Genomic DNA, 20,242 nt, shown 5'->3' with positions numbered 1-20,242 from the left:
TCTGTTATGAAGCTCTCAGGAGAAGGGGTGTACAATTTCCTGGGGATGCTTTCCTAGCACCTACTGATAACCCTCCTCCAAACACAAAATGTACTAAAGTTGAGAACTTATGATTATAAAATAAATGAAAATTTAACACAAAAATCTTATTCTCCAAGACAAAGTTTTTGCAGTCAGCAGTTATTAAGCCTTTGCTGTGTGATGACTTCTGGCTTTCCTGAGTGAAAGAAAGCAATTGGAAGATCTCCATCCTCACTAACCCACACTTACTGATTTAGGAAGGGGATACTTATGAATAATGACACTTAAGAACTACACAACTTTTTCTAAACAGGTTCAAATTATAAATGCAAGTTTCACTTAAAGATTAAGAAGAGCAGACTTAAGACCTAGGATGTACAATTACCCATTGGTTAAAACTATTAAAGTGTGTTTGAGTATATGTAAATGTGTACATGCATATATTATATGCATAAATTTATAGCAATTAATAGTGAATTGGGGGAGATAAAGACTTAATGTTTATCTAGAGTTTATTCCTTCCTCTGAAAGGTAAGATTTTAATCATAATAGAATGATGTAGATTTCAGCACCTCAAGTGATTGGCATGTGTGTTGTAGTTATTTTGGTGTATTTCATATGGGATGTTAGGATTTAGTGTCATAGTTTTCTTAGATTCTTCCTCTTCCATATCTTCAAAGTGTACAGAGAAGTTTCTCTCCATCCTATCTCTATTCATGTAGTTCCTACCATGCACCCTGCTTCCTAACCACTGTTATTAGTCCTTAATCTTTTCAGAATTTTGCCTGGGCTCTTAAAAGGATATGTGGAAATTTTTTATTCTTGTTTAAAATGTCATTTAGCCAAGCATGGTGGATTGTATCTGTAATCCCAGCAACTCATGAGGTGGAAGGATTGATGGAGGCCAGGAGTTTGAGACCAGCCTGGTCAACATAGTGAGAATCTCTCTCTCCTAAAATAAAATTAGCCAGATGTGGTAGTTTGTGCTTGTAGTCCCAGCTACTTGTGAAGCTGAGGCAGGAGGATCACTTGAACCCAGGAGTTCAAGGCTGCAGTGAGCTATGATTGCACCACTGTACTCCAGCCTGGGTTGTCGACAGAGCAGTACCCTGTCTCCAAAAGAAAAATGTTAGTTATCTATACTTTTTTTTATGCTACCATACTTGCTTCTTTCCCCTGTTCATCTTATTTTGAACAATTAGAAAACTCTGGCAAGTGCTTTTTTATTTTCATTTTTTATTTTTTTGAGACAGTCACTCCGTCACCCAGGCTGGAATATAGTAGCGCCATCTGGGCTGACTGCAACCTCTACCTCCCAAGTTCAAACAGTTCTCATGCCTCAGCCTCCTGAGTAGCTGGAATTATAGGCGTCCACCAGCATGCCCCAGGCTAATTTTTGTATTTTTATTAGTGATGGGGTTTCACCATGTTGGCCAGGCTGGTTTCGAACTCCTACTGGCCTTAAGTAATCCGCCTGCCTCAGCCTCCCAAAGTGCTAGGATTACAGGCATGAACCACCGTGCCAGCGTCTGGCAAGTATTTTTTAACTGAGGAAAGAAAAAATGTAAATATATTTTATTGACTTTCAGGAGATTCCAGGTATCCATTACTTGGCCAGCCACTGCAGTACAACCCTCCTGCTGTTCTGCACGGACACATTCCAAACCAACAGGTATAAAAGACAACTAACCTCCTAGACTTTGTTGCAGAACATCATAGCTCCCTCAGAGTGTAAGGGGCAACCCTGAGCCCACCTGTTGGCACTGCCCAAGGAGAGCTCTGTGCCTCGGCCAGTTGATTTACACAGATTATCACTGGCTCCATCAGGAGCAGAGCAAGGGAGAAGATGGCGTGCTGCTGGGCAGAGCAGGAATTCCCTAGTGCCACCCAAAGACAAGGCAGTGGCTAGGAATTGGGGCACTCTTGCTAATGAAGGACCGTCAGCAAGTGATTGGTCACAATGGACAGAAATGTCACTGCCACAGAGGCAGAATTCAGAAGGCCTGGGACTGATTTTCTTCTGCCAGAGTGCAAAACCCAAACTAAAGGTGTTTGGGTGTTAAGTTTTTAAACATCCAAAGTGTGTTTTTCAGCATTATTAACCTTGTTTCTCAACTATTTTTGGGTTTTCAGGGTCAGCCTGGCAGCAGGCATGGAAACCGAGGAAGGAGACAAGCTAAAAAAGCTGCATCCACCGACCTTGGAGCAGGAGAAACAGGTATGTCTCTGAGGGGCAACTGGATATGGGTCTACAAACTGGTGACAGTCTTTAAGAATACACCACAGCACAGAAATGGGTTTTCCTCTTCCTAGAATCCTGCAAAAAGTCATAATAATTGTTGCCGTCTCTGATTTAGGATTCTTGGATATGTTCCTATGACCGTGTGTCATTTGAGATATGAGAGTATATATGGTAAGATGCAGGTAGGTTTAGGAGGGACAGAGGGGCCAAAGGGAAATGTGTGAGAGGAACAAGTAGAATGAAACTCTTAGCCTCTTAGTTCTTTGAGAAAGGGTTTGTCCTTACATCCATGTGGGAGAGAGTCTGAGTCGACAAATACATTGCCTCTCTGTGGTAAAGTGCCTTCAAGTTTGTACTTTAACTTTCTACTCAGCAGCCTTGTGGTGTGGTTAGGGCAAGTGCTTTTATTTTATTTTACAATGGAAATGTGAAGTTCAGAAAAATGTTTGAGATCACCTAATTTAGAGAAGCCACCATACAATGCTTCTTTTTATTTGTGCAACTGCCAGTAAAGACTGACATCAGTAGCTTAATTTTGTTTTATTTATTTATTATTTTTGAGATGGAGTTTCATTCTTGTTGCCCATGCTGGAGCACAGTGGTATGGTCTCAGCTCACTGCAACCTCTACCTTCCAGGTTCAAGCAATTCTCCTGCCTCAGCCTCCCGAGTAGCTGGGATTACAGTCGCCCACAACCACGCCCGGCTAATTTTTTGTGTTTTTATTAGAGACGGGGTTTCACCATGTTGGTCAGGCTGGTCTCAAACTCCAGACCTCAGGTGATCCGCCCACATCAGCCTCCCAAAGTGCTAGGATTACAGGCACACCCAGCTCAGTAGCTTTAACACTATTAGCCCTCTACCCCTTGCCTACGGTGTAAGTAGGAATGATTTAAAAGATGGATGTCCCTGGCCGTGTGCAGTGCCTCATGCCTGTAATCCTAGCACTTTGGGAGGCTGAGGCAGGTGGATTGCCTGAGCTCAGGAGTCCGAGACCAGCCTGGCCAACATGGTGAAACCCCATCCATCTCTACGGAAAACAAAAAATTAGCTGAGCACGGTGGCGGGCGCCTGTAATCCCAGCTACTTGGGAGGCTGAGGCAGGAGAATCATTTGAACCTGCGAGGTGGAGGTTGCAGTGAGCCAAGATCACACCACTGCACTCCAGCCTGGGCAACAGAGTAAGACTCCATCTCCCAAAAAAAAAAAAACAGATGGCCCTAAAAGTTTTAATTTTGTGTATTCGAATGGTCATTTCCCATGTCATATTTGAGTCTACAGTGCTTTTTTACCCAACTTTTTTGGTAACAGGGATGTATTACTTCTGTACCTTTTCTATTCTAGTTGTTGGGAAGGTCTTGGAAATTACTGAACTACCAGACGGAATAACTCGCATGGAAGCTGAAAAGCTTTTTGGGGAACTCTTTAAAATTGGCGCCAAGATCCGGTGGCTCCGGGACCCCCAGTCGCAACCACGTCGTCACCCCCTCTGCTGTGGCAGCGGGGACAACACTGTCAACCCTGAACGCTCTAAACCCAGTGACTTGGCCTCCACCTACACCGTCTTAGCCACATTCCCCTCCATTTCAGCTGCACAGAATGCATTAAAGAAACAAATTAACTCAGTTAACAAGTTCAAGCTGAGAACAAGCAAGAAGCACTATGACTTTCATATTTTGGAAAGGGCAAGTTCTCAGTAACAGCCACCTTTGGACCCTTTGCCTTTATGGTTCCCCTACCCTCTCCCATCTTTGATTGGCTTGGTGTTTGGAGCTTCTGTTAACATTATAGAGACTCCTAGGATGTGTGTTCATGGCGTTATAGCTTTTGAAGAAAGGCCAGTGATCCAGCAAAGGGGGAAAATATATGCATTTCACCCCACATGACTGTAGGAATCCACGTCAGAATGATACAGAGTTAGCAGGTTTTTCTAAGGAAATGCCATTCAAATGCCTCCTAACTTTTACAGTTATTTTGTTTTATATTTCTAAATTCTTGTATCAGATCCAAAGCTCTATTGTACAGCAAATTATTCTTCAAAATGATTGTAACCAGTTGCAACCTGTATTTCTTTTTGCAGCCAGCACAATGTGACCCAAGTTAAAATTTGGGGGAAAAAGAATGCAGGAGTGAAATAACCAAGTCAAAACCATGTACTATCTCCTTGGGGGTTAGGGATGCTAAGAAGAGCCCACAAATAGAGGATTACTCTTCCCCCAAATCTCTAAACTCAGAAACAATTGCCAAAAAATACATAACTCTTCCCTGTAGGACCCTTTCCTTATTCATTTAGGTAGTGTGAACATTAAGTATAAAATAAATTATGTTCTTAATGCCTCTTAAACCACTTACATTCAGAGGGGAACAGAAATCATTCTAAGCAGGAAAATACTTCCACTTTTTTTTTTTTTTCAAGTATCTCTCTAATAACTAAATGCCACTTACTGCATTCCCCTCCTTGTGGATTTTTTGTCACCTAAGGAAATGCATTTGATGAGTGCTGGAAACTTCTTAAGTGCTTTACAGTTTGTTTTCATTGTTCGCAGCGGATCACTGGACATCAAAGATTCATTGCACTTATGAACAAGGAACCTTCTTTTCAATTTCTGTGTAATTTGCAAGGCTGTACAATGTGTGCTGATGCAAGCCTTTTTCAGTTCAAGAGAATAAATGTTTACAAATATAGGCTCACTTTGTCTTTTTTTTAATTAAAAGCACCTTCTAAATGAGTGTCAGCTTTGAAGACAGTAACCTTTTTGGAAGATTTAAGTCAATTTCAAACTTACAGAAGATGAAAAACAGTAAACCACCTCATTTTACAAATGTCCCAAAAATCCCTTTCTCTGTGGCAGTGATTCCTGGTGGATATGATTCTTGTTACTGTGTTCTCTATCATAAAGTTATTACAAACTATAGAAATTGAGTATGAACATACTTTATTGTCAGGCAACTAAAAATAGAAGATTATGTTTGGTGAGATAAATTTGTTTTTAGCTTATATATTGCACACCCAATTGTCCACTTAGACTCAAATGCTTTTTAGACATCTTTTCCCTTTGGTAAGCCAAGCAAAGTCACCCTGTTGGGAAATCAAAAAGTTAGGGGTCTGCCAGCTGCCGCTTGCCTGAAACCTGGTTATCTTCCAGCCCAGACTAGGGCTTTTACTATGAAATTGAAGAGCACTCGGTGTCACCAGACTCGGTGCAGATATGCACTCGCTTTAGCACATTTGCAAGGTCCCACTGGTCCCAGAGAATGCCAGGCTTCCCCACCAACTAGCACATCCCATTTGTGAATATTGTACTCCTGGAATCAAAAATTGGAGCTGTCTTAGAACCATTTTGGATTAAGGAGCCATAGCCGGGGGAAAGAGTAAGAGTGTGAGGTCTGTGAACATCTCTTGCTTCCAAGTCTTGTTCAATTTTAATTATGTTTGACCTGCAGAGAATCAAAGATGGAGAGGACACATAAGTAAGGCTAGCATTTCAGCAACAATTCTTCAATCATACATGGGGATGGAGACCAAAAAAGTCATAACCTCCCATCCTGGCCAACATGGTGAAATGCTGTCTCTACTAAAATACAAAAAATTAGCTGGGTGTGGTGGTGCGCACCTGTAATCCCAGCTACTGGGAAGGCTGAGGCAGGGGAATTGCTTGAACCCAGGAGGCGGAGGTTGCAGTGAGCCGAGATCGTGCCACTGCACTCCAGCCTGGCGACAGAGCAAGACTCCTTCTCAAAAAAAAAACAAAAGAAGTCACAACTTCATGGTTTCTTGCAATTATTATTATCTTTTTTTTTTTTAGACCAGAGCCACTCTGTCACCCAGGCTGGAGTGCAGTGGCACAATCCCAGCTCACTGCAACCTCAGACTCTTGGGTTCAGTTCTTCCTCAGCCTCTCAAGTAGCCGGGATTACAGGCACCTGCCACCATGCCCCACTAATTTTTGTATTTTTAGCAGAAACAGTGTTTCACATATTGGCCAGGCTGATCTTGAACTCCTGATCTCAGGTGATCCACCCGCCTTGGCCTCCCAAAGTTCTGGGGTTACAGACATGGGCCACCACACCTGGCCTGCAATTAATTTCTCTTGAATATTCCCTTTAGACCAGGCACAGTGGCTCATGCCTATAATCCCAGCACTTTGGGAGGCCAAGGTGGGCGGATCACTTGAGGTCAGGAGTTTGAAACCAGCCTTGCTAACATGGCGAAACCCCGTCTCTACTAAAAACACAAAAATTAGCCGGTTGTGGTGGTGGTGGGCGCCTATATAATCCCAGCTGCCCGGGAGGCTGAGGGAGGAGAATCACTTGAACCTGGGGAGCAGAGGTTGCAGTGAGCTGAGGTTGCACCACTTCATTCTAGCCTGGCCAGAAGAGCGAAACTCCATCTCAGAAAAAAAAAAAAAAAAAAAAGTATCTTAACTCCTGCCGTAGGAATTCTGGTAAACCAGTTTTTGCTTTAAACTCTTACTTTGTAGGAGTTGAATACTTGCAAAGTAAATAGGTAAGACACTACAGCTAAAAAAGATCAGAGGCTATTGTAGAGTTAACTCCTAGCCACCACCACCACATTCCCTGACAATCACATGGAAATAACAATGAAATTGCCAATCTCACCACTATTGCAAAAATATGCACGCGTTCCTAATCTGTACATCCCCCCCCCCTTTTTTTTTTTTTTTGATCTTCTAAAATCTGATTTCACCTGTATAAAAATGGTGGGCGGTAGAAGCACACACAGGAAGCATTTAAGATGTGATTTGGTCTAGACTGGTAATCTCAAAGACAGTTTCAGATGTCCCACAGCCCTGGCAATAATCCATATCATGGGTTTTTCCAGACCACTGACCATTTTTAGGGGCGGATACTACTTTTACCAGCAAAGTGTTATTCTTTCTTGTGCCAATGTTAGCAGCTCCAGCAGTCCTTTCTCTGGGAATGATAGAGGTCAGTTCATAACATTCTGTCTGTTTATGCTACTTAATATTAGAAAACAGAATATGGCTTATGGTTTGAAGCTCTTGGTTTGCAAAGAACATGGATATATTGGATATGTGTTTGTGATCTAGAGTACAAGGTGTGTTTGCCATGGTGCCGCAGGTAATTAAAAATTATTAGATTGGCATCAGAGCTGGCAACAAAATAGGGATGTGAGCCTTTCCCAAGCTAGGAAAATGTTATCCTGATCCCACTAGGGAGGACCTTATAGCCTATAAATAGTGTGGAAACACAGGCCTCTGAGTAGAACCCACAGTTCCGGATTAGCTTGGGAAGAGTAAAGAAAGCATATCTGCAGCTACCTCAGGAAACAGCTGAGTTGGATTCTCTACCTGTTATCAACAACAGAAAACATGCAAACCTAAGAGTTCAGCAGAGGCAAGACCCCTAATCCCAGCCCACTGCCTGCCCAACAGATAATATGTTATCTATAGTCTTCAAAGGCTAAGGGCATGAGTTCCGTCTTCTAGGGCCCAGTGAAGTGCTAGCACAAAGGCATTATATACCTGGTGGGATTCACAGCTGGCCCCTGGTTGCTTGGGATTCTACAAGCCTTTAACAGCTGGTGCTAAAAGAACCTGAGGCTCTTGCACACACATTCAGCCCATGACCTTCACCAGCTTGAGAAACAGATACAGCTGCCCTTGAATCCACCCCCATGTCCACATGTGCTCAGGCTACACAGTGCATATTTGTTCATTATTTTTCCCCTCAATGTCTCTACTTGTATTCATTTTGGTTTGATTTCACCCACATAAGAATACTGGAGGGCTGTAAAGAAAAGGCAGTGGGAACTTCTGAATCAGAAAGAAAAATGGGCCGGGCGCGGTGGCTCAAGCCTGTAATCCCAGCACTTTGGGAGGCCGAGACGGGCGGATCACGAGGTCAGGAGATCGAGACCATCCTGGCTAACATGGTGAAACCCCGTCTCTACTAAAAATACAAAAAACTAGCCGGGCGAGGTGGCGGGCGCCTGTAGTCCCAGCTACTCGGGAGGCTGAGGCAGGAGAATGGCGTGAACCCGGGAGGCGGAGCTTGCAGTGAGCCGAGGTTGCGCCACTGCACTCCAGTCTGGGCGACAGAGCGAGACTCCGCCTCAAAAAAAAAAAAAAAAAAAAAAAAAAAAAAAAGAAAAATGATAAATGTTTGTTCTTTGGGGGTTGGGGAAGAGGAAGCATTGAAATAGATACATTAAATAATTTTTAATTAATTAATTATTTTTTGAGACAGAGTCTTGCTCTGTTGCCCAGGCTAGAATGCAATGGCTCAATCTCAGCTCACTGCAACTTCTGCCTCCCAGGTTCAAGCGATTGTCTTGCCTCAGCCTCCCGAGTAGCTGAGACTACAAGCGCCCGCCACCACACCCGTCTAATTTTTTGTATTTTTAGTAGAGACGGGGTTTTACCATGTTGGCCAGTCTAGTCTCAAACTCCTGACTTCAGGTGATCTAGCCAGACTAGCTCATTTCTGCAAGTAATAAGCTAATAATATCCTGTACTTCCTCTTCAAAGCATTTATCACAATGGTAATTACATAAGTAATTGGCCAATTAGTTGCTTACTGTTTTTCTACCTATCAGAATGTAATCTTTAGGACAGGGAAAAATGTCTAATGTAATCATAGCCATTTTTGATTTGGTTTATTCACCGGGATCTCTATGAGAAGCCAGAGAGGAGTACCGTCCTATCTTACATGTGAAAATTTGATTGTTGTGAGTGAAGCTTGGAACTTATTTATTTATTTAGAGATGGAATCTTGCTCTTGTCACCCAGACTGGAGTGCAATGGCACGATCTGGGATCACTGCTGCCTGCTCGGCTAATTTTTGTATTTTTAGTAGAGATGGGGTTTCTCCATGTTGGCCAGGCTGGTCTTAAATTCCTGACCTTGTGATCCACCCACCTCGGCCTCCCAAAGTACTGGGATTACAGGCGTGAGCCACCACACTTGGCCCTGGAACCTATTTAAATGCTTCTTCTCTTCCTTTTTATTTTATACGCACCCATGAACCTTATGTGGTAATTAAACTATTCTCCTACTGGTCTACAGGTGAGTGATGTTGCTCTGTATAATCTATTGTATTTAGCTTTTTTTTTTTTTTTTGAGACAAGAGTTTTGCTGTGTCGCCCAGGCTTAATGTGGTAATTAAACTATTCTCCTACTGGTCTACAGGTGAGTGATGTTGTTCTGTATAATCTATTGTATTTAGCTTTTTTTTTTTTTTTTGAGACAGAGTTTTGCTGTGTCGCCCAGGCTGGAGTGCAATGGCACGATTTCGGCTCACTGCAACCTCCACCTCCTGGTTTCAAGTGATTCTCCTGCTACAGCCTCCTAAGTAGCTGGGATTACAGGCGCCTGCCACCACGACTAGCTAATTTTTTGAATTTTTAGCAGAGATGGGGTTTCACTATGTTGGCCAGGCTGGTCTCAAAACTCCTTACCTCAGGTGATCCACCCACCTTGGCCTCCCAAAGTGCTGGGATTACAGGTGTGAGCCACCGCGCCTGGCCATATTTAGCATTTTTTACACTTCTCACTTTTACTCAAGAAAAAACAAGAACAGACAATAATATTTTTCCTTTACATGGTTTTTATACAACCAGCTTTGCAACATGTAAGTTATAAAGCCACCTCTGGTGGTAAGCAGGTACAGGCTTCTGTGGGACAGAAAATGTTTTATTTTTTTTAAAGCATGATTTATTTTTTTTGAAACTTTATATTTCAAGGTGATGTTACCAATCCAGTTTCAGTAAGAAATGCCCTTTGATTTCTTTTGAATGACTACAGTTAAGAATTCAGTTTGTGGTAGATTTTTCTCTGTGCAAATTGAAATAGAACTTTAGTAGTGGGAAACCTTTGGCCTCAATGACACTAGTAACTCATTCATTGGGCAAAAAATACAAGACATTGAAAACAGAAGACTGAGGCTGGGCGCGGTGGGTCACACCTGTAATGGCAACACCGTGGAAGACCAAGGCAGGTGGATCAACTGAGGTCAGGAGTTTGAGACCAGCCTGGCCATCATGGTGAAACCTTGTCTCTACTAAAAAAAAATACAAAAATTTCCTGGTCATGGTGGTGCACGCCTGTAATCTCAGCTACTCCATCTCAAATAAATAAATAAAAGAAGATTGAATAAAGCTATTGTTTCTTTTTCTTTTTTTTTTTTTTTTTGTGAGACAGAGTCTAGCTCTTGTCACCTAGGCTGGAGTACAATGGTGCGATCTGGGCTCACTGCAGCCTCTGCCTCCTGGGTTCAAGTGGTTCTCCTGCCTCAGCCTCCAGAGTAGCTAGGATTACAGGAACCCGCCACCAGACCTGGTAACTTTTTTGTATTTTTAGTAGAGACGGGGTTTTACCATGTTGGCCAGGCTGGTTTTGAACTCCTGACCTCAGATGATCCACATGCCTTGGCCTCCCAAAGTGCTGGAATTACAGGCATGGGCCACCACGCCTAGCCAAAGCTATCGTTTCCAAACTCTCTTCTTGGGGAAGAGAGAAGCTATAAACCCAGAACTTTAAGTAACTATATAAAATAAAATGTTCACAGGATATAAATGATCATGAGAAACTGCGCTTCCCCAAAATGTGATGGAAGCCAGTACTGAGCAGGTATGTGACACACTGGCCAATGCTGTGAGTACACTGATGCCTGCCTGGCCAATGCCAGCTTCACATGTACAGAAGGGACCGCAAACTCAAATACTCACTATAGCCTGAGTGTAAGTAAATGAGTGACACTTAGTAGTGGGAGGGGCTGTGGCAAAGGAGAATGCACATGACCATTTTACAACCTTTTGCAGGCCCAGTAAGAACATCAGGAGACCAGACACAGTTCATGGGCTCTAGCGCAAGTGGGATCAAAACATCTAAACATCCCACACTGCCAAGACATGAAGAGAGTTAGAGGCCCTGTGTGAGGTAAACAGCTGCAGGGCCTCCACGGAGCAAACCAGAAACAGCACACAGTGATTGGTCACAGAGGAAAACAGGGAGATTTCAAAGGTGGAAGGCCAGGGACTTCATGGCAAGCCACATGGGATGGTTCCCCGTCTTGTCCTGGGACCACCATGAACAACCTCTCTGGCTTGGAAGGCAAAAAGCAGGACTTTGAGAATGCACATTGGGGTCAAGCTGATGTGGTGAGGGTTCTTCCGATGGTCACAGAGACACCAACTGAAACCTGACCTTCCTCTTCAGCAGCTCTAGACCTGGTAACCAGCTTAAGATCCAAGACCCCTCAGAGAAGAGCTCATTGCAGTCAAACCACTCGTTGTGTATCAAAGAAGCCCACAAAACCTTGGGACTCAGCTCATGGGGAGTCTTTTATCTCTAGAATTAAGGGGTTGCACTGGGAAGGAAAATAACAATACAAACCATGCCATATTTTTCCTGCTGCACAGCAGTGAACCAACTTCTGTGGTAAGGGCCCGGGTGTAAAAAGTTGCTGTAGTTTGTGATTCAGGTCTATTTGAAAAATAGTGTTGATGCCACTTCCCTCAACAGGCCACCCCCCACCCCTCCTTTCCCTCTACAATAACCAGTACATGGCTCTTTCATTTTATCCAAGCCAAAGAATTATGGTCACCTATTCATGTATCAATCTCTCTCACTGACTAGACTACAGGTTTTTTGAGGACAAAAATAGTATCTGTCAATCAATTTACCAATAGTTCAATCCCAGCACCTAATCTATTGCCTGTTCCAAAAAGACATTCAAATTTTTTTTAATAAGTGAAGAGAAAGGCTGGTCGCAGTGGCTCACACCTGTAATCCCAGCACTTTGGGAGGCCAAGGCAGGAGGATCACTTGAGGTCAGGAGTTCGAGACCAGCCTGGCCAACATAGTGAAACCCCGTCTCTACAAAAAATACAAAAATTAGACAGGTGTGGTAGCACACACCTGTAATCCTAGCTACTCGGGAGGCTGAGGCAGGAGAATCGCTTGAACCTGGGGGGCGGAGCTTGCAGTGAGCTGAGATCACACCAGGGTACTCCAGCCTGGGCAACAGAGCTAGCCTCCGTCTGAAAAACAAAATAATAGTAAGTGAAGGGAGAGAATTCCATGCATGAGTGAACCATGCAAGAAGCAGGATGGTGTGAACAAAAACAGAGTTGGCAAAGAGTATGCCCTGGTAGGTGAATTATAGTACTGTCGGTTTAGAGGACCCAAGTGGGAAACAGAAGAAATGAATGTTGGAAAAGCAGGTTGGAGCCAGACTGTTGAGGATTTTGAATGGCTACAAATGTGTTCTTTGTTTCTAGAGGCACTACAGAGGCACTGAAGGTTTTTGGTTTTATTTATTTATTTATTTATTGAGATGGAGTCTTGCTCATCGCCCAGGCTGGAGTGCAGTGGCGCGATCTTGGCTCACTGCAAGCTCCGCCTCCCGGATTCACGCCATTCTCCTGTCTCAGCCTCCCGGGTAGCTGGGACTACAGGCGTCCGCCACTACGCCCGGCTAATTTTTTGTATTTTTAGCAAAGACGGGGTTTCATCGTGTTAGCCAGGATGGTCTCGATTTCCTGACCTCGTGATCCGCCGCCCACCTCGGCCTCCCAAAGTGCTGGGCTGGGCTTACATGCGTGAGCCACCGCGCCCGGCTTTTTTTTTTTTTTTGAGACAGAGTCTCACTCTGTCGCCTAGGCTGGAGTGCAGTGGCAGAATCTCCACTCACTGCAACCTCCACCTCCTGGGTTCAAGCAGTTCTCCTACCTCAGCCTCCTGAGTAGCTGGGATTACAGGTGCACACCACCATGCCCCGCTAATTTTTGTGTTTTTAGTAGGCCAAAATGAGGCAAGGGGCCCAGGCCTTCCTGTCCTCAGTGGAGCACCACTCTTGGAAAGGACACAGCTTTGGATAGTCTCAACTGCTGGGGAGAGAGAGTTTAAGAGTCCTGAAGATGGGACACCACGGTATCCGTTACAGTAGAAATTAAAAGGATTTAAGACTAACACAAAACAATTGGAAGGTTGCTGTGACTGGTTTCATACAGGTAAAGGGAAGACTCTGGCTTCACTCTACGTGACAGAAGACAGAAGGGTGTGTTGATTCGAGAAGGGATATGTTCTTTTTTTTTTTTTTTTTTTTGAGACGGAGTCTCTGTAGCCCGAGCTGAAGTGCAGTGGTGCAATCTTGGCTTACTGCAACCTTTACCTCCCTGGCTTAAGAGATTCTTGTGCCTCAGCCTCCCAAGTAGCTGGGACTACAGGCGCCCGCCACCATGCCTGGCTAATTGTTTGTATTTTAGTAGACACAAGGTTTTACCACGTTGCCCAGGGTGGTCTCGAATTCCTGAACTCAGGTGATCCGCTCCCCTTGGCCTCCCAAAGTGCTGAGATTACAGGCGTGAGCCACCATGCCCGGCTGAGAGGGGGTGTGTTCTAATTGAATTTCATAATATCAGACTTCAGGACTCAAGAATCTTCTCCATAATTTCTGACTGCTTTCCCTCCCAGAAAGCATAACATTTTGTTATTTTATTTATTTTATTTATTTATTTTGAGACGGAGTCTCAATCTGTCGCCCAGGCTGAAGTGCAGCGGCCGATCTCAGCTCACTGCAAGCTCTGCCTCCCGGGTTCACGCCATTCTCCTGCCTCAGCCTCCTGAGTAGCTGGGACTACAGGTGCCCGCCACCTCGCCCGGCTAGTTTTTTGTATTTTTTAGTAGAGACAGGGTTTCACCATGTTAGCCAGGATGGTCTCGATCTCCTGACCTCGTGATCCACCCATCTCGGCCTCCCAGAGTGCTGGGATTACAGGCTTGAGCCACCGCACCCAGCCTATTTTATTTTATTTTATTATTTGAGACAGAGTCTCAGTCTGTTGCCCAGGCTGGAGTGCAGTGGCAGGATTTCAGCTCACTACAGCCTCCACCTCCTGAGTTCAAGCGATTCTCTTCCCTCAGTCTCCCAAGTAGCTGGGATTACAGACATGTGCCATCACGCCTGGCTAATTTTTGTATTTTTAGTAGAGATGGTGTTTCACAATGTTGGCCAGGCTGGTCTCGAACTCCTGACCTCAAGTGATCTGCCAGCCTCGATCTCCCAAAGTGCTGGGATTATAGTTGTGAGCCACCGTGCCTGGCCACGTTTTATTTTTATTTGTTTATTTGTTTATTATTTTGAGATGGAGTTTCACTCTTGTCACCCAGGCTGGAGTGCAATGATGGGATCTTGGCTCACTGCAACCTCTTCCTCCCGGGTTCAAGTGATTCTCCTGCCTCAGCCTCCCAAGTAGCTGGGACTATAGGCGCCCACCAACATGCCCAGTTACTTTTTGCATTTTTAGTAGAGACAGGGTTTTGCCGTGTTAGCCAGGCTGGTCTTGAAATCCTACTTCAGGTGATCCGTCTGCCTCAGCCTCCCAAAGTGCTGGGATTACAGGCGTTGAGCCACCACACCCAGCCAACATTTTAAAACTCCATATTTTACTGGCCGGGCGCGGTGGCTCAAGCTTGTAATCCCAGCACTTTGGGAGGCCGAGACGGACGGATCACGAGGTCAGGAGATCGAGACCATCCTGGCTAACCCGGTGAAACCCCGTCTCTACTAAAAAATACAAAAAAAAACCTAGCCAGGCGAGGTGGCGGGCGCCTGTAGTCCCAGCTACTGCGGAGGCTGAGGCAGGAGAATGGCGTAAACCCTGGAGGCGGAGCTTGCAGTGAGCTGAGAACCGGCCACTGCACTCCAGCCCAGGCGACAGAGCGAGACTCCGTCTCAAAAAAAAAAAAAAACTCCATATTACTGACCTGTTTCCTGCCCACTCTGAGCCCTTCAGGCCACTGCCTCCCCTGAACCATTTTGTTTGTTTTTTTCTCCTTTCTGCATTTCTTTCCCTCCTCAATTTATTTTATTTATGTATTTATGTATGTATATATGTATGTATGTATGTATTTTTGAGACCAAGTCTCACTCTGTTCCCTAGGCTGGAGTGCAGTGGTGTGATCTCAGCTCACTGTAACCTCCACCTCCCAGATTCAAGTGATTCTCATGCTTCAGCCTCCCAAGTAGCTGGGACTACAGGCATGAGCCACCAGGCCTGGCTAATTTTTATATTTTCAGTAGAAACGGGCTTTCACCATATCTGCCAGGCTGGCCTTGAACTCCTGACCTCAGGTGATCCACCTGTCTCAGCCTCCCAAAGTGAGCCACTGTGCCCATCCCCCAACCAATTTAGATTCTATGTTCCATCACATTGTTTGTTCCATTGCAAATCTCCTAAATTCCTTTTTCATTTGTTCTTTCTCCCACTGCCTAGCACCTCAAACTCTGGATAAATACAAGTCTCCACTTTCTCCATGCCTGCCCTCAGGGATTAAGTGACCACTGAAGAAAATTACACAATTGGGCAAATTCAGGAGCACCAATTTCACAGCCCTTCTGACGTTCTGGCACTGTTTCCCTAGTCCACTTGCCCTCCAACACTCAACAACATTACTTCAAACCTTGTTTCCTTGTACTCAAGGCACCAATTTCCTTACTTCCCCCTTACTCTCAGCAAATAACCTCTCCTTCAAAGAAAAAAAAAAAAGTTAAAGCTTTCACATAAAATCTTCCTCAAATTATTGTTTTGAAACGTATAAACATATTTATATCTGTTTTTTTAAATAAACTTATTTATATCTGAAGTTACCTTTTTTGGCCGGGAGTGGTGACTCACGCCAGTAATCCCAGCACTCTGGGAGGCCGAAGTCGGTGGATTGCTTGAGCTCAGGAGTTTGAGACCAGCCTGGGCAACATGGTGAGACCCTGTCTCTACTAAAAATACAAAACAAAACAAAACAACAACAAAAAAACCAAAAATACATAAATAAGTATTTTTTCTTTCCTCTGTCTGTTAAAATGGGAAGGGTATCTCTTCTATCCGCCTGTGTTCTGGATCCCACCCCCGATTGTTTAGAATGGTGGCAATTACAAGAAGCCAGATCCAACTTCCAGTAGCCTAACTAGTGAGGACAGTTATTATCTCACAAAACAAGATGTATGGAGGCTGAGTAGTCCCAGGGTTGCTTCAGGAGCTCTGTGAGGTCATCATAGACACAAGTGCTTTCTAGTTCCATTCTGCCATTCTTAAAGCATAAGCAGCCGGGTGCAGTGGCTCACGCCTGTAATCCCAGCACTTTGGGAGGCCAAGGCGGGCGGATCACAAGATCAGGAGATCGAGACCATCCTGGCTAACACGGTGAAACCCCGTCTCTACTAAAAATACAAAAAATTAGCCGTGTGTGGTGGCGGGTGCCTGTAGTCCCAGCTACTCAGGAGGCTGAGGCAGGAGAATGGTGTGAACCCGGGAGGTGGAGCTTGCAGTGAGCCGAGATCTCACCACTGCACTCCAGCCTGGGCGACAGCACAAGACTCTGTCTCAAAAAAAAAGCATAAGCAATGTCCTTCCTCATGGCCACAAGATGGCTGCAGCAGTACCAGGCATCATTTGCATATAACCACATTCAGCAAAAAAAGATTGTGCCTTCTTTTTTCCCTTTTTCTTTGAGACAGGCTCTCACTCTGTCACTCAGGCTGGAGTGCCATGGTGTGAGCATGGCTCATTGCAACTTCAACCTCCTGAGCTCAAGCAATCCTTCCACCTCAGCCTCCTGAGTAGCTAGGACTACAGACACACACCACCACACCTGGCTAATTTTTTGTTTTATTTTTTTTTGTAGAGATAGTCTCACTATGTTGCCCAGGCTAGTCTCAAACTCCTGGCCTCAATCAATCCTTCCATCTCAGCCTCCCAACATGTTGGGATTATAGGCATGAGCCACTGTGCCCAATCTGTGCTTTCTTCTATATGTCTTTTATTAGGAAAGCGTTTCCTAGAAGTAGCCCCTCCCACCCCCTACCCTTCCTACAAAGTCTTACTGGCTTCAAGGGGAGGTTGAAAAGCCCAGTATCTAGCAGGTTGCTTTGTTCTTCTTCTTGTTGTTGTTTGAGACAGGGTCTCACTCTGTTGCCCAGGCTGGAGTGCAGTGGTGCAATCTCAGCTCACGCAACCTCCACCTCCCAGGTTCAAGCGATTCTCATGCCTCAGCCTCCCAAGTAGCTGGGATTACAGGTGTGCGCCACCATGCCTGGCTAATTTTTGTATTTTTAGTAGAGATGGGATTTCACCATGTTGGCCAGGCTGGTCTCAAACTCCTGACCTCAAGTGATCCGTCCGCCTCAGCCTGGCAGTTTTGCCTCTCAGTAGAAAGTGAACTCTGTTGCCGGGCACAGTGGCTCACACCTGTAATCCTGGCACTTTGGGAGGCTGAGGTGGGTGGATCACGAGGTCAGGAGATTGAGACCATCCTGGCTAACACAGTGAAACCCCGTCTCTACTAAAAATACAAAAAATTAGCCGGGCGAGGTGGCGGGCGCCTGTAGTCCCAGCTACTCGGGAGGCTGAGGCAGGAGAATGGCGTGAACGTGGGAGGCAGAGCTTGCAGTGAGCCGAGACGGCGCCACTGCACTCCAGCCTGGGCGACAGAGCGAGACTCCGTCTCAAAAAAAAAAAAAAGAAAGAAAGTGAACTCTGTCAGGAGGGAATAATAAAGGCATGGTAAAAGGATGACTGCTGGATCGGCCATCAACAGAATGTGCTATGTACTCCATTTCCCTCCCATCTCCAGAGGGGCCTTCTGTCTTCTCATTTGTTTAATCTAAGACCAGCTCCTTTCCACCAGCATTTAATTTTGTGCAAATCTCACCCATCTTTAAAAAGGTTGTCTTTCCCAATCCAAATTCCTGTCCAGCTAATGTTCTTTTCTTCCTCCTCACCTTCACACTCACTGACTCTTTACCTCCCCTTACTTTTCAGCCTTCTGCCATCTGGCTTCTGTATGCAAGAACCATGATAATTGCTCTTGCTAAGCTTAAAATGACCTCTGTGTTACTAAAAACAATGGACATTTTTCGTCTCTCATCTTAATTGACCCAACAACAGCATTCCACACCACTGCTTCTCCTTTCTTAAGACTCTTTCTACCCTTGGCTTCCTTGATATCACACACTCTCCCATTTTCTTCCACCACCCCACACTCTGCCTTTCCTGCTAAGTCTCTTTTACTGGTTTATACTTTTTAATACAATCCTATAAACGTTGGAGGCCCTAAGACCTCAATCATGCTCTTACCTCACTTTGCACCATCTCCCTACGTAATGGTATCGTTATCCTCCAGTGCCTCACTGATCCCCTGTATATAGAGAAGTCTCAGTTTCCTATCTCTAGTTAAGAACTGTTATCTGAGCTCCAAGACTAATAGCTATCTGCCTACTTAACACTTCCATGTGAGTATCTCTCTAGTAGTACTCCAAATACACGTTTAATATTGAACTCACACTTTCATGAACAACCTCCCCACCATCCTGCGCTGCTTTCAGTGTTGCCTATCTCAGTACCATCTTTACAATTTCTCAAGGCAGATACCCCACATTTCTCTCTCTCTCTCTTTTCTTTAGAGACAGGATCTTACTCTGTCGCCCAAGCTGGAGTGCAGGGTTCAGTCAGGGCTCACTGCAGCCTCAAACTCCTGGGTTCAAGCAATCCTCCTGCCTTTGCCTCCCAAAGTGCTTGGATTACAGGCATGAGCTACCACACCTGGCTGCAAAATCCCTTCTTGAGTACTTCTTCCTCAACCTCCACATGGAATCAACAAAATATATTGGGTCTGTCTCCAGAATATCAAAAGTATCCACTTCACCATCTCCCTCATGTTAATACATGAATAAGTGCCTCTTATCTGGTCTCTTCACATTCAGCCTTTCCACTTCAAATCCATCTATTCAGTTGCTATGCTACAATTTAAAAATGGAAGTCTTATATGTATCTGTTTAATTTTGTTTTTGTTTTTGTTTTTGTTTTGAGATGTAGTCTTGCTCTTTCACCCAGGCTGGAGGGCAGTGGCGCGATCTTGGCTCACTGCAATCTCCGCCTCCCATTCTCCTGCCTCAGCCTCCTGAGTGCTGGGATTACAGGCGTGCGCCACCATGCCTGGCTAATTTTTGTATTTTTTGTAGAGACGGGGGTTTCCCCATGTTGGTCAGGCTGGTCTCGAACTCCTGACCCTCGTGATCTGCCCGCCTTGGCCTCCCAAAGTGCTGGGATTACAGCCACGAGCCATTGTGCCTGGCCAGCTCTTCTGTTTAAAATTTTTCAATGGCTTCCTGTAATCCTTAGAAAAATGTCTTAAAATTTTTAACATGATTTTCAAGACTCTGTATCATCTGATCCTTGCCTAGCTTTCCAGTCTCACTTGTACCACACTCCTCTTTCTATGTTATAGCCACACTGGGCATTTTTTAGTTCTGCAAGTGCACTGTGTTTGCTTGCTTCAGAACCTCACACTGCTGCTTGCTCCATGTGGAATGGCGTTCTCCTTCACCTACCTAGAGTTCCCCGACATGTCATTTCCTCATGAAGGCCCTTTCTGATTCCATTAGTCCGTGTTCGGTCCCATCTTCATACACTTCTGTAGCACTCTGAGTTACCCTTCTGTGACATTCATCATCACTAATAATTACTTATTCAATGTCTGTCTTCCTTACTAGACAGGGCCTTTTTCTGACTCCCTCACCTCCTTACCAGTGCCAGGCACAATATCTCGCTCATAATAGATGAGCGATAAACATTTGACAAATGAATATATAACTATGAAGGATTCTTATTTAATTCTAAAATTAGAGATAATTAAAGACATAACTCTATATGGAATAATTTCTAGATTGATCAAATTTCAAGAAGTCTGTTAAAGTTGATGTTAAAGGTCAACTCTAATTTTTCTATAGGACTGGTGTCCTATAGAAGCAATTGTCCCTAATCAGCATTATGTCTCAGTTTATAATAACACTATATATGAAAGGCCTGATTGGGAGAAAAAGTACAAAAATCGAAGCTCAAATAATTAGCTATTTTTAGGGAAAATATCTGTGGGAAAGATGGTATATTCAGATGTATCACTTCCTTTATCTTGCAAAGATTGTCAGATAGTTGTACTGC

At 44.5% G+C, this 20,242-nt stretch overlaps 1 protein-coding gene across 18 annotated transcripts in view; it reads left to right on the top strand.

Annotated features, from left to right (window-relative positions):
* Positions 1-4,947, top strand: part of R3HDM1 (R3H domain containing 1) — a 198,964-nt gene extending 194,017 nt beyond the window's left edge. For 15 of the 18 annotated variants that reach the window (XM_033231662.1, XM_033231658.1, XM_033231664.1 and 12 more), the window contains 3 exons: positions 1,611-1,693; positions 2,155-2,239; positions 3,607-4,945. In XM_033231662.1, the coding sequence (XP_033087553.1) occupies positions 1,611-1,693; positions 2,155-2,239; positions 3,607-3,962 (524 nt within the window). In that variant the 3' untranslated portion in view covers positions 3,963-4,945. Of the gene's footprint in view, positions 1-1,610; positions 1,694-2,154; positions 2,240-3,606 lie in introns of all 18 variants that reach the window. The other 3 variants (XM_033231669.1, XM_033231661.1, XM_033231657.1) reach the window with 1 other exon arrangement.
* Positions 4,948-20,242: the final 15,295 nt, after the last annotated feature.

This window comes from Trachypithecus francoisi, unplaced genomic scaffold (genome assembly GCF_009764315.1).
Source record: "Trachypithecus francoisi isolate TF-2019V2 unplaced genomic scaffold, Tfra_2.0 Lachesis_group13, whole genome shotgun sequence".
NCBI lineage: Eukaryota > Metazoa > Chordata > Mammalia > Primates > Cercopithecidae > Trachypithecus > Trachypithecus francoisi.
Note: the sequence above shows the minus strand (reverse complement) of the source record. Positions and strands in the feature narration are given on the sequence as shown.